At 43.4% G+C, this 13,897-nt stretch overlaps 1 protein-coding gene across 5 annotated transcripts in view; it reads right to left on the bottom strand.

Moving 5' to 3' along the window:
* tet3 (tet methylcytosine dioxygenase 3) overlaps positions 1-13,897 on the bottom strand; it is a 46,734-nt gene that overhangs the window by 5,000 nt on the left and 27,837 nt on the right. For 3 of the 5 annotated variants that reach the window (XM_051109660.1, XM_051109661.1, XM_051109663.1), the window contains 8 exons: positions 7,056-9,996; positions 5,529-5,619; positions 3,310-3,403; positions 2,303-2,511; positions 1,668-1,818; positions 1,134-1,223; positions 748-885; positions 47-395 (listed from right to left, as the gene is read on the bottom strand). In XM_051109660.1, the coding sequence (XP_050965617.1) occupies positions 47-395; positions 748-885; positions 1,134-1,223; positions 1,668-1,818; positions 2,303-2,511; positions 3,310-3,403; positions 5,529-5,619; positions 7,056-9,996 (4,063 nt within the window). Of the gene's footprint in view, positions 1-46; positions 396-747; positions 886-1,133; positions 1,224-1,667; positions 1,819-2,302; positions 2,512-3,309; positions 3,404-5,528; positions 5,620-7,055; positions 9,997-10,232; positions 10,791-12,059; positions 12,480-13,897 lie in introns of those variants that run through there. The other 2 variants (XM_051109662.1, XM_051109664.1) reach the window with 2 other exon arrangements.

Below are 13,897 nucleotides of genomic sequence, written 5' to 3'. Positions count from 1 at the left end.
AAACTGGTTTATGTATATAGAGATAAACTGATGTTTAACCACTGACCTTTATTGCCTTGCTCAGGGTGGGGTGACTCCATGTGGTGCATCTCCATCTTGACAGTCTTCTCTGGGGTTTCTGCAAGCTGCAATTTCCTGTTCTTCTTCTCAGATGCAGCCTTTTTGGCCTCCAACCGACGCTGCCGGCAGGATTTAGCAGGTTCTGGAAGTTTTCGAACCTGTCGACGGAAGCTAGTGAGCACCTGGATGGCTCCTGTCTGCATTTTGAGACGCTGGTTCTCCTCACTTCCAAATTCATCGGTTGGAGAAATCTTGTAGAGCGGAAGCACATGCAGCTGCTCATCTTCTGGGATTGTGCCCACCCTGCGATTGTCCTCTTTCGTGAGAGTGCACACCTGGAAGTATCAAAATTAGGACGTGTAAGGCTTAAGCAAATAGCAGTTAATTCCATTTACAGGGTACATCTCCTACTACCTATTGTGCACAAACACGATTCTAAAGTTAACCAGTGAATCCTTTTCATGTATATATACAGGAACAATTTACAATGTCCAGTGACCACAGTACAGCCCTGGAGAGCATTCACTTACTCACAAAGTTTGTATCATGCAAAAGCCTAAGCTACATTTTAAAAAAAATAAAGTAAAATAAAACATCTCCAATGGGCATTACAAACAAAATATACATATATTGTGTATAATCACACATTATTTACACAAATACATGTATTTATAAATGATAACATACCACAGTGCAGCCATTGTGAAGATTATGCTGGTCTTTGTGAGCATGGGCACAGAAATCCATGCATGCAGTGACTCCTGAAAATGGCCGTCCTTCCTTCAAACCCAATCGACAGTCTGAAGCAATCTTCTCATTTAAACACTGAGTAACACACACACAAAAATAATTATTTTAAAGAAACAAATGATTAATTCAGGTTTATTTCTGTAACACTTCCTGATACCATAATTCACTGTATACAAAAAAAGTTTTTGTGAACGTCTTAATCACCTGAAACCCTACCAAACTTACAAGTCCACAGTTATCAGAAAAGCTGTTTGGTTTAATGTGCCTGACTGGTATAAAGTGTGTACCATTCAGTGTAATGTGAAATTTCTAATAAAACAAACCTGGTTACTGTAGGCCTGGGGAGCCAGCCTCTTATACACAGGGGCCACATGTGTGGCCAAGTTTTGGAAGTTATCCCTGAGATTGTCCTCCTGTACAAAAAAAATTGCGAATGAGTTTACATAGGCTATCATGAACAGTAAAGGGCTATGTTCATGCAGACAGGGTTTGTGATTTATTTGTTAACAGTGACTCAAAGTTGTCATGTTCATACATCTTAGATGAGTAAAACCAATAACTGACGTCAACTCCCCTTTCCTTGTTTCTCCCATTAGTCCAGCTGACATTGACTAAAGTAAATATAAAGATGGTGACTTCCATAAAACTGGAAAGTCTTACAACCAAAAAGTCTTAGAATAAAAATATGTGACAAAATGTTATTTAATAAATAAGTTCATCTGCCAATTCATAATTAACCAGCAACAGCTTCAAATGCTTTCATTGCAAATTAAGTGCAGAGTGTAGCATTTGGCACCCAGATCAGGACACTGATGGGAGCAGCTACTAAATTTAAAACCTCTAAATGTGACACTAACCTCTTCGGGGTGGTCTCCATGCAGTCTGAACTTGCGAGGGGTTTTGCTTCGAGCATACTTGCATCCATTGAAGTACATGCTCCAGGAGCAGCCAAAAGAGAAGGAAGCTCCACAGGTATCTGGGTCCTTCCCTTGGCATGCACAGGTTCGACTGTAAAAGGCACCCACCATGAATTTAATTTAATTACAACGATGGCTTCTCCTTAAATCATGCTTTGTGAAAACAATATATTACACAGTCATTAGATAGAAGCATTGGGAACTTTAAGAAGCATTACGTCTTACATACAGGGAGTGTGCATGATCATATTTGATTACAGGATCTCTTTTATCTAAGTGTGCGATTAAACAGAATTTATATGATGCAAGACCTTTGCAATATTAGTCAATAGCGTGACATGCATGAACTATTTTATTATTTTACTATGACTCTGAAAACTCTTTAAAAATGTCAACAGGTTATAATGTACTTAATGTACTGCAGAAAATCTTCCAATATGTGACCAATGCATGGATATATCAAGTCCAACATTATAGTCATCAATCAAATTAGTCCACCCAAAATATAAGATCCTTGCTTACCTGGAAGACACAAAAAAAAGGCTTAAAAGAAATTAATTATATTTTAAACTCACTCGTCATTGAGTCCACAGCGGCGGCTGGTGGGATTGCCGTGTTTGATGAGGGTTTCTGTGATTTCTTTGTAGAGTTTATCTCCTAGAGCACGGGGTACACCTTCCCAGCAGATGATGACAACAACAATAACAGTATTGGCACAGTGGTGCCCAGGCCGTTGCTTCACAATGCATAACAATTTCTCCTTCTCACTGCTGCGACGAATCACCTACAGAGAGAAAGACAGTCAGCAATGAAAAAGGCATATTATAGATGTGAAGTTGTAGATGTGTTTACAGCAGCAAGAAAATCACAGTGTAATTTAATCATTCAAATGGACTACTTTTGACTGCTCTCATCTTTGTTTTTGAATGCCAGAAGGCGTTAAGAAACGTGCCCATTTGGCTCAGGTGAGCCCCACATCAGCCTAATTATACAGGATTTTCTTAAAGGGATAATTCAGCAAAAAATGAAAATTATGCCATTAATTACTCACCGGCATGTTGTTCCAAACCTGTAAGACCTTCGTTTATGTTCGTAACACAAACGAAGATATTTTTGATGAAATCCAAGAGCTTTCTGATCCTGCATAGACAGCAACGCAACTGACATGTTCAAGGCCCAGAAAGGTAGTTAAAATAGTCCATGTGACATCAGTGGTTCAACCGTAATGTTATGAAGTTACTTACAAGAATACTTTTTGTGAGCAAAGAAAACAAAAATAATGACTATATTCAACCTGGATGCGCTGCGCTGTGTCAAAAGACTTGACACAGAAGAAAATAAATTGTTGAATGAAGTTGTGATCTTGAATGTGGTAGTTGTGTTGCTGTCTATGCAGAATTCTTGGATTTCATCAAAAATATCTTCATTTGTGTTCTGAAGATGAACGTTTGGAACGACATGAGTTAATGACAGAATTTTCATTTTTGGGTGAACTATCCTTTTAAGCCTGATTAGTCACTCAATCATTCAGGTTAAGCACCGCTTAATTGATTATTAAGACATTTTGGTTTTTCATACTCACCCACTTAGCGATAGGACATCCCTGAGAGCTCTTTCCTTCTTTCCCTGTGTAAATCACCCTCTCAATACGAATGGCTTCGCCCTTCTCCCCATACCTGTCATAACGAGGAGACAGAGTTTAAGTGACAAACTCAAATTACATTTTGATAATGCAACCTGAGAACAACAGCCCACCTCAATCTTAATGAAAATACATTTTAAGTCACTTTATAGTTTGGGTGCATGTATGTAGAAATCAATCATAGATTTAAGCAGTCAGAGTTTCAGAAATGATGGAATTAAGGTACATCAATGTATTGAACGTTCCACATGCATGTAGTATATTGAAGTAGTTAATGATACTCATTCCTAATGTTTACACACAAGTGTATATGATGGCTCATGTTCTCAGTCAACAGCTGCTTGACTCCTTAAATTAAACTGCACGTGCACAAGCATGAGCAGTATGTGCTAAGTATAAATACTGTTCAGTTATAACTACACAGTCTGCGGGAGAAGCTCCAAAGATCCACAGGGGTGGGCTATGAGGTCAAAGGCCAAAAAAGGGTCAGGCTTAGGCTTAAGGAGGCTATAGTCACTGTCTGACAGACAAACAAAGGGGAGGTTCTTCCTCTACCCACCAGCTCCCCCTTTATCTAAGAGGAGATGACTCGGGCTATAGAAATACAGCCACTGTGCCCTCAATCAGCTCTCAGATAAAGCAATGAGAGTGGACAAGTGTACCAGAGGTCAGCAAAGGTGGAGATACTCTGTCCAAATGGGTCAACAAAGTCTGTATGCTTACGGGGAAAGGGGGTCAACACCCAGTGGAGCTTTTCATACTCCTCTACACTTCTGAAAGATCATAGGATCATTGAAGTATTACTAAATAAAGTTTTTAGAACTTAGGGAATGTGTCAAGTATTCTCATATATAGTAAATTAACTTGTTTTACAGTATATCCATTACTCACCGTCATGTCGTTCCAAACCCGTAAGACCTTTGTTCATCTTCAAAACACAAATTAAGATATTTTTCATTTAATCCAAGAGCTTTCTGACTCTGCACAGACAGCAACGTAATTACCACATTCAATGCCCAGAAGGTATAGAAATAGTTCATGTGACATCAGTGGTTCAACCGTAATTTTATGAAGCTACCACTGATGTCACATGGACTATTTTAACAATGTCCTTTCTACTTTTCTGGACCTTCAACGTGGTAGTTATGTTGCTGTCCGTGTGAGTCAGAAAGCTCTCGAATTTCATCAAAAATATCTTCATTTGTGTTCTGCAGATGAACAAAGGTCTTAGGGGTTTGGAACGACATGAGGGTGAGTAATTAATGACAGAATTTCATTTTTGGGTGAACTATCCCTTAAGCACTGCTGTAAAGGAAATCTGGCTTCCTTTTGCCACGTGTATCCAAATAAAAAACCTACAGGATACTCAACGATACCCAAGTTTTAATATATAAACCACCCTTTTCACCACTTCGCCTCCTACTTCTTTAATTTCCTCTAAATTCTCTCTCTTCCCCTGTTATTCATTGTCTGTCTGTCTCCCTGTCTCTCCCCTGTGTGGATCTGCTGATGCTGATATTTCCTGTTACTCCTGTTGGATTCTTGGTCAGGAATTCCCTGGGGACAAGATCATAGAGAAGGAAGGTGGGAGGAGGGGGTGAAGGGAGAGCAAATAGCAGAAAAGGGAGATGCTTATCCTCAGCTGGTTAAGAATCTGTTGCCAGGATCCAACTGCCAGAGCTTCCAAACAACTCTCGCTGAACAATGACAGGGCGCTAGGGAACTCTTAAAGCAAATGACGTGCGGTCAGCAGTATTCCTCCATGGTTTCTGATGCTTAATACTTTGTCTCAAATAGTAGGAAAATATATTTTAGTCTATAAATGGATTTTCACTTGAGTTCGTCTGATTGTTCCTCATTGTAACATTTGGTAACGTTACTAAGAAAGGACAAGACAGAAAAACATGCAGGCTGACCTTTAAATCCAACCGTCAAAATAGTTTCTCCAGCTAATTATACAGTTCTAATAATAGATCAAGAAAGAATCCAATAGATACACACTATATGGCTCAATTAAAACTTGGATCCCACATGTGCCCTTACATGTACTGCTGGTTGTATTTGCAAATAAACATGCTTTCATCAAGAGCTGTGAAGAAGGTGACTTCTGATGGAATGCTTTATGAACCAAAAATAATTCAGAGGTCTGTGCCTCTTACCTCTCTTCCATCGTTTGTCTGACTGAAGCAATGTCTCGCCCAGATCCCAAATGATTGTAATATGGACCCTCATCCTTTTCTAGGACTTGATCTGTGGGAGACGGAGAGTGAAACAGAAAGCAGGTTAAAGCACAGACACGCTCTTATACAATAATGGCTAATAACCCAAATGATATTAACAGTTTAGACTGCTAATGTGTAATGCCATTAGAACGACAGTATGAGTCACTCGTGTGTGGGTGAGCAAGAGAGAGAAAGGGACGGAGAGCTTGTCTGGGAAAGAGGCAATCTAAGGTCACATTCCACTTAGGGTGTATGAAGGGATAAAGGCGTGACTAAAGTCAGGAAATGATTTGTGGGAACGTCCTACGTAAGTCTTACAAAAACGTGTTTGTGAGAAGAAAAACATCTAGTGGCCGCTTACTACCTGCTTACTCAGCAGGGAAAAATACCAACAATAGATGTAAGAATAGCTAACAGCATGGGAAAAATCAAGTGGCTTTACATAGAGAAGCACAAAAAAGAGAAAATATATTCTGAGATGTGAAGTGTGAAGTGTACTACATATGGGGCAGGTCTGAGTGTGTTTGTAAGCATCAAATTACACTGGGTGTTCCCTGTGGTGTTGACAGAGTGCTATAAGGATTCACTATGGAAACCTCCCTTCTATTGTCCTTGGCTCTTAGTAACAATCAAGCTTCAACAAGTGTTCAGACACAGTTCACTATCCTTGAATACACACTTTCTTAAATTGTTTGTCTTATTTGCCAAAATATGCAAATACAAATTTCACACACTTAACCAAAACCTCTGAAATGACATAATAAGAGATACGAGGCCCAAGCTGAAAGGTTGCAGCCCATCTCTTCTCACCCTGTCCTCCCTATTCCCTCCCTTCTTTGATGTCTGGCCACAGTATATCATATGATATATGAGCAGGCTCTCTTCATGGTGACTGCCTCCTTTGCAGAAGCTAGCTGTACTCACTGTACCATCAGCCTGAACATAGACAGAAGGCGGTGCACTGCACTGGCCCAAAGAATTACAATGGGCTCCTTTCTTCAAATCTATTGTTCCTCTGCAAGAGGCACAGAGGACAGACTGCAATGCATTGCATGGGCCCCTGATAGAGCGTGCATTCTCAGACATGGCCCAACACTACCCTGAGAAATGTGCTGATGCAGAAACATTTGGTGCTTCCTGAAGGGAATTCTGATGATCAATTTAGTCTATATTGTAGTTTAATGGAATATCTTAACATATGCTAAAAGCTACATTGAACGTAAACTGAGCTGAAAAATGTCAGTGTTTAAAGGGTTTAAATAATAGAGGGTTAGGTCGAGTTAGCTAAGTGGGTCTCGTTCTCATGATCAGTAGAATGTGAGGGGATGTGGGGTGGTGTGATGTGATGTGCTACAAAATTTCAAATGTCATAATTTTTTGTGCTTTTATATGTTGTTTGAGAAGATGCGTGATCTTTCCCAAATTGCTCCCACGTATTTTGCTGGATTGAATTCTCTCACTTACCTACGCAGTCACAGGTGGGAAAGTCAGGTTGGGCATCTTTCCTGGGTGTATCCAGCAGGTTCTTGGTGGGAGTGTCCAGATAACGCAATGGTGACTCAAGAAATCCTTTAAGTGAAGGGGAGGAGGGAAAGATATCCTTGGTGGGAGTATTCAAATCGTCCCTCTCTCTGTCTGCAGACAAACATGCAGTTGTGGAGAGCACTGTCACGCCGCCAGATGACTCAATCTTTACACGTTTAGCTGGAGGGGAGAAAGGTGTGATGAAGGGGTGCTGACGCTCCAGAAATGCATCCTGGGCTACAGGCAGGGGCTGCCCAGAAGGTTTCATGTCCACCTCACATTCCTCACTTTCCTGTTTGATACTACAGAGCTCCTCAGATGGCAATGGTGTTTTTTCGTTCAGTCTTTCAGCCATGTCCTTTTGACCTTCATCCATGGGCTCAGAATCATTTGTGGGAAAAGGAGGGCAGTTATTTGGCTGCTTTTGGGATGGTGACTCGGGTCTGGTTTGTCCTGAGTTTGGTTGCGACTCGGTCACCACTGGCTGAGCAGGGCCATTCTCTGGGGTCTCTGCTGCAGAAGCTGAGGAAATGGTGTCCCCGAACTCCTCCTCGAACTGGCGAATCAGCTCTTCAAATTTTGGATCTAGGTTACTGAGGCCAGCCAGAGAAGGAGTCTGCTGTGTTGTAGAGGTTTGAGGTGTGATACTGGTTGTTGGGATGTTATCGTTTGGCCCATCTGGGGTTGGGCTAGCTATCACCTTCTGGGTGGATGGTGCTAGGACAGACACAGGGGTAAAAGAAGAAAGAGTGTTTTCAGAGATAGGTGCACTACTACTGCCATTCAAAATGGATTCCTGAGATTGAGCTGGAGCTGGGTGGCTCTCAGCCACCTGAGAGGGGGGAAGCCCAGCTTCCATGCCTGGTAGAGATGGAGCAAGCTGAGATAGGGATGGTGCACATCCTGGGGGGAAGAGGGGAGGTTTTGATATTATAATCTGGTTCTGTGGGAGGAAAGATGGTTGGGAAGCTTTCTGTTTATGCTTCTTGATAACAATCTGTTTGGGTTTTGGAAGAGGTGTGCCCAGTGGACCAAAAAGCCCACCCACTGGCTGCTTGAGAAGTGGAGAACTCTGAGCGCCCTTTTTCTTTTTGGGTTCTTTGTGCTCCTGTTTGATGGTTACAGGACCCTCTGGAATAGGCTGTGGCCACCACTTACGAAGGTTCTGACAAGCCATGGGGGCTAAAGGATTGAAGGCGGGGGGATTAGAGAAGAGGTTACGTTTATGGTGAAGGTGCTGCTGTAGTGCTGCCTGAGTTGAGTGCCTAATGGTGGGGGAAAACTGCTGACCCTGGAACTGCTGCTGGCCATTTACCATCCCCTCCTGGCCCATGACTGCACACCCTGAGCCCAGGTACTCCTTCGTGTCCACCTCCTGCTTGATGTGAGGCATCCCAGGGAGGCTTCCCTTGCGACAATCCTGCAAGCTGGGGTGAGGGAGTGGGAACTTGAAGGCTGAGTTGGTGTACTTTCCACCAGTGTCTCCGAGCAGTTGCTTTAGCTCGGACACTGGGTCACTACTGCCTTGGGATGAGCTTACAAAACGAGGCTGGGAATCGGTGTTCACCATCATCCACGGGTTCCGAGGGGAGCTTTTCTCGCAGCTTTCAGCTGTGCCCTGGTTCCACTGCAGGGGTCGGGGATTAGGGGTCGATGGGTGTACGCTTGCAAACGGGGACTTGGAGGATGGGTATGTGGAAGCATAGTGAGATGGGCTAGACAAAATGTTGGGTGCAGGGGCCTCACCCTGAGACTGAGGTCTCTGCTGATTCCATGATAGCTCCTGTTGAGGATAATGTCCTGGAGGGATGGACTGTGGCATAGCAGAGGAGGCAGAGGAGGTCAAAAGAGGACCAGGTGATGAAGAGACCACTTGTGGAATACTCTGCGGGTAGGAGGTTGGCAGATGCTGATGGTGATTTGCAGGTGAAGACTCGCCTGGAGGAACAACAGTTTGTGGGTCAGTGGCAGACAACTGGGTCAGAGCCTCAATTGCAATTGCTGTTTGCAAGCTAACATTTCTTTCCTTGGCTATTGACAGGACACTAGGGGAGCAGGGGATGGGTGCTGGTGGGCCAAAGGGTCTAGGAGCAGAAGGCTGGTTAACATGGGGATGTGGATTTGGGTCTTGCACACACGAGGGGTTACCTCCACATTGCTGAGGTTGGGATTGGGCATGACGATGCTGTGCATGTGGCTGTGGAGAAGCACCTGAAATCTTACAGGAACCTTTATCCTGGCAGTTAGCCACCATTTTGATTTGCTTCTCCAGCCACTCCAGGTAGTCAGGGCAGTCTGGGCCATCACAATCACAGTTAGGTGGCTTGTGGCCATGCCGGGCCTTGCTCAGTGCTGCCTGAAGAGTGTTTAGATCTTCAGGGGGGTACATCTCACCATCCACACCTTTTTGTCTGGCCTCCTCACCTCCATTAGACATTTCCTGATTGAACCTTTCGTACAGCTGAGCTGTGGGAGTCTGAGAAGGTTGATGGTTGGTGTAAGGTGGCAGTGAGCCAACAGTAGCAGAAAAGGCCACCAGGGTTCGCGCATCCTCCATATCCACATCATTCACTGGTGTACTGGCATTTTGGCCTCTCCACGCACCCTGTTGAGATTCAGGATTTGACTTCCCAGCATGCTCAGGGATCCAACCCGGTGTCTGGGAAATACATCCAGCTCCCTCATGGTAGTTGTGCTGGTGTTGCTCCCTGGCCACGCCTCTGACTTCTTCATCACAAATATTTTCTTCATTTGCTATATGTTTGCTAAGCCCATTAGACAGTTCCTGGTTTAACACGCCTTCATCCAGGCGGTCATGGGACCCAATTTCCATCTGGCCTCTTCCTCTGGGGCCATCCACTGAACCCACCACAGAAACAGTCTGTGGAAGAGCAAAAACACAAGTTACTTGACAGCAAAATGACAGTTTATATATATGCTTTGAGTCCATGTACCCCATTCAACACTCTGTCTTTGGCATTTATTACATTATACAAAAATATAGGGCAAACACTTTTAATATATTAACTGCAGACTAATTCAAACAAAGATCACAATATTTTATTCTGAAATTGTGACATAATCATTGACCTCTTTTAACTAACAACATACTCTGACCTGTTGGACTGATTCATCTTGGTATTGTCTGTAAGGTTGCTGCCTGATTTGTGAAAAGCCTACATAATACTTTGTTCCATGGAGATCCCTGGATCTTCTTATGTTCTTCTGCTTCCTCTCTGTCTTTCCTCTCTGCTCTCAAGAAAACACATTTCGCAAAAACACCATAAAATGGCCATTGGTTACTACGATATTGTCTGTTGTTTAATGTGCATTTGGCATTGGGCATAATTGACTAACTCTAGGTATATTCTGACTAAAACAACCTGAGCCTACCTGTACATTTTTCAAGGGCACAATGGAGACCAAACAGGACTGCATCAAGTTCAACTGTCTCATGCAAATACAAATACAAAACTAGTAATGCCCAAGTGAACATACTGAGAACCTCTTCCTGGTTCCTGGTTTCCAAACATCCTGTTCTCTGAACTCTCTATTGTGCTTTTTTTCTTTAAAGGGTTAAATAAATGTTGTGGAAACAATGAACTGGTTCCAGATAAGTGTGAAAGGGCAATATCCACATGCAACAACATGCTTCTAGACCTTTAAAGTCATAATGTATCTCTAAAAGAGACCATATTATCATAAATTGTTGTAAGTGAATGAATGTGTCTGTAATGCCTTCAGTGGTCTTATATATTTGCTGCACAAATGACAAATACAGATGGCTTTGTCTATGATGAAGGCATATCATAGAAAAGAGGACCTTGTGGTTCCATCGGAATCACCCATTTAAAACTAACATGCAACTGTTTATTCAAATGCTTTAGGCAGTAATTCTGTATATTTGAAGAGCATATAAAAACTTTTTAGCATAAAATTAAATAGTTTAGACTGCTAAGACAGGACTTGCATGTGTTCTCCAGAACTAAATGTCCAAACCCTCCTATTGTGCCTTCATTGTGACAGCTCTTTTGATGGCTTATACTGATGGACAAGTTGTTCAGACACTTTGAATTCACCTTCTGTGATGGTGTCTGGTCGGACCCCCGTGGGGCTGTGTGCCAGCCACTGAGCAGACTGTTTGTGTGTGTGTAAGTGTGTATTTCAGAAACATTAAGCATGAGCCCGTACCCCACTTACCAACACTGGTCACACTCCAACTCTTCAAAAAAGAAAGCTAAACCACACAATTGTTACAACAGGCTCTTTTTCCTCTTTTCACTGATGCAAGCACCCACGTGCACAGCATCACGCAGAAAAGTTTCACAATATAGTCGTGCCACCGCAGAGTTCACAAGAACGCAGTTGCACGCAATAGATAGTTTGTATCTCAAACATCAGAGAGTTGATTTATGACATGCGCCCTGCAAGATCAGATTCTTTGGATCAGTGACACATATATATGCCTTACACCTGCAAACACACACCTGTCTGACAGCGGAAAGCACGTGCTTAGGCAATTATCTGAGGCGTGCCAGGACTTTGAGTGCTGCCAAAACTCTCTCCCTCTTTTTTCAGTCACAGAGCAGCTACTACTACTACCAAAACATTAACACGCCCAACCAGAAGAGACTGTAAAACCGGTTTTACTCAAAAAGTATGAGGTGCCCTTTAAACTCACACCATACGCTGCTTCTACAACGTCTCAGAATTTACACATAATTAACAGCTGCCTCAGAGGTGGACGGGACAAAGCCAAAAAAAAAAAAAGGGAGACTGCAGATGAGGTTTAAAGCGTAGTAGTAGACAGCTTAACATGGTAAAACACACAACCCCCCTGCTCCCGTAGCTGTCCCCCCCCCCGTACTCTTGTATCTATCACCGTCAAAATACAAAGCTCAAGCACACACAGAGAGAGAAACGAACAGATCAGCGTCTACTCACAGTGGTCTAGCTGTCCCAATAACGTCGCTGGAGAGACAAAGGTGGGAAAAGTGAACAAGAAAGTGCATGGAATACGGCTTTCGCGACAGTGCCAAATAAAAAAAAAAAAAAAGAAGCCAGCCGGTGGAAATCCACTACGGGTTCCTTTCTTTTCTATTTCAGTCTTTCTTTCTTTCTCTCCCTCTCTTCTCAGTCAGCCAGGCAGTGCGGCACACGGACGCACACACACTCACGCACGCACTCTGTCATACACACCTCCCCCACGCACACACACTTGCTCTGATTCTCTTCCTATCGCCACTGTCGTTTCTCTCTTTCTCCCTCTCTCATTATGTCTCTCTGCTCCTCCCTTCCCTTTTTCTATATTCTTTTTTCTTTCTGCTTTTCGCATTTGCCGTCTGCTTTGCCTTACAGCCCCCACCCTCTCTCTCTATCTCTCTCTCTCGTTCGTTCGTTCACTCCCTCCCCCCCTCTCGTTTTCTCCCTCCCTTCGTTTTCCTCCTCCCCCTCCTCTTTTCTGTGTGTGCAGAGTGAGAGAGGCCATTATCTGAGCCACACTGGGCACGTACGATGGAATGGTGGAGCGTGCAGGAAATACAGCCGCTGCAAAGCGTAGAGAGAGCACAAGTGGCAGACTGGCTGGCTACTGCGCTAAATAAAGGGCTGTGTGAATGCAGATCTAAGGCTTAGGAGATGCATACAAAACCAAAACGAGCAGCTATTTGTTATTGTAGAGGTGTTTCGGTGTTGTTTTTGTTGTTCGGTCTGGGCTGTGAATTCTGAGAGGCTCCATAAGATGGAGGCTGCTGCAGTTAAATGCAGACATCTACTCAAACACTAAATGGCAGCTGCTGTGTGATGATGACTAAGAATAACACCAAAAAACAAACAAGGACAGGGAAATTGCTAGCTCCGGTATATTTATTCCTGTCATTATCATGCTGTCCTCGACAGTTCACAGTTTATTTGAACCCCTGGTAGATGCTCACAGACGTAACATATACAAGTGCTGCTGCTTAACCAAATCGTGAGAGATTGCATGTGCAAAAATGACAACATATACGAAGCATATACATTGTTGCGCTTATAGAGACCGCAGATATAAGAGTCAAGCAGCAGCAAAAGACTCTCGAAGACGAGGAACACAGGATGTGAGAGGGAAAGCACAGCGACTGTCAGAAGCAACCACAAGGTACAGCGAGGTTAACAGGAACCGCAGAGACATAGGAAGCTCGAAGTTTTGAGGGAAAAGACAACAAACAACATGCGTTTATGCTCAGTTTTGCTGCTGGTTATCTAGTTTGACTTGTCGATGGTGTTTGTTCTGTTCGGAAGTCGACGAGTTGCTTTTGCAGCGATACGGAAGAGGTGAGGTTTGCGTGAGGGAGTCCAGGGTAAGGAAGAGCAAATAAGGAAGAGACCACGATGGTAAGCGAGTTTTCAGTGTGAAGGATGAATTTTCTATCAGCCTCTTAGTCTTAACCGTATTTTCTGAGCCACTCTTGCGCTTTCCTTTCTGCCTAAACACTTTGTTTCATGCCAACCCGTCTCTGCGAACTCTGAAGCTTCTCAGCTGGGTCTCTGACGCTCGCTCTTTTGCTGGCATCGTTTCTATCTCTACCTCTCCCATCTCCCATTTTTGTACTTGTTCTGTTCAGTAAGAGAGAAAAACATGGCAACCGTCCCCTCGGTAGAATCGCTTTTGCATTATGAAGATGCGAACGCAGACAGCATAACGCGCAATTTGTATTAACCCGCATAACCTCTTGCCATGTTCGCGACTCTCTCGTCTTGTCGTCTTTCCTTCTGATCAGTGTCTTTCTCTCCCGCTCTCTCTC

This window comes from Labeo rohita, chromosome 5 (genome assembly GCF_022985175.1).
Source record: "Labeo rohita strain BAU-BD-2019 chromosome 5, IGBB_LRoh.1.0, whole genome shotgun sequence".
Classification (NCBI taxonomy): domain Eukaryota; kingdom Metazoa; phylum Chordata; class Actinopteri; order Cypriniformes; family Cyprinidae; genus Labeo; species Labeo rohita.
This window is presented reverse-complemented; position numbering and strand designations above follow the sequence as displayed.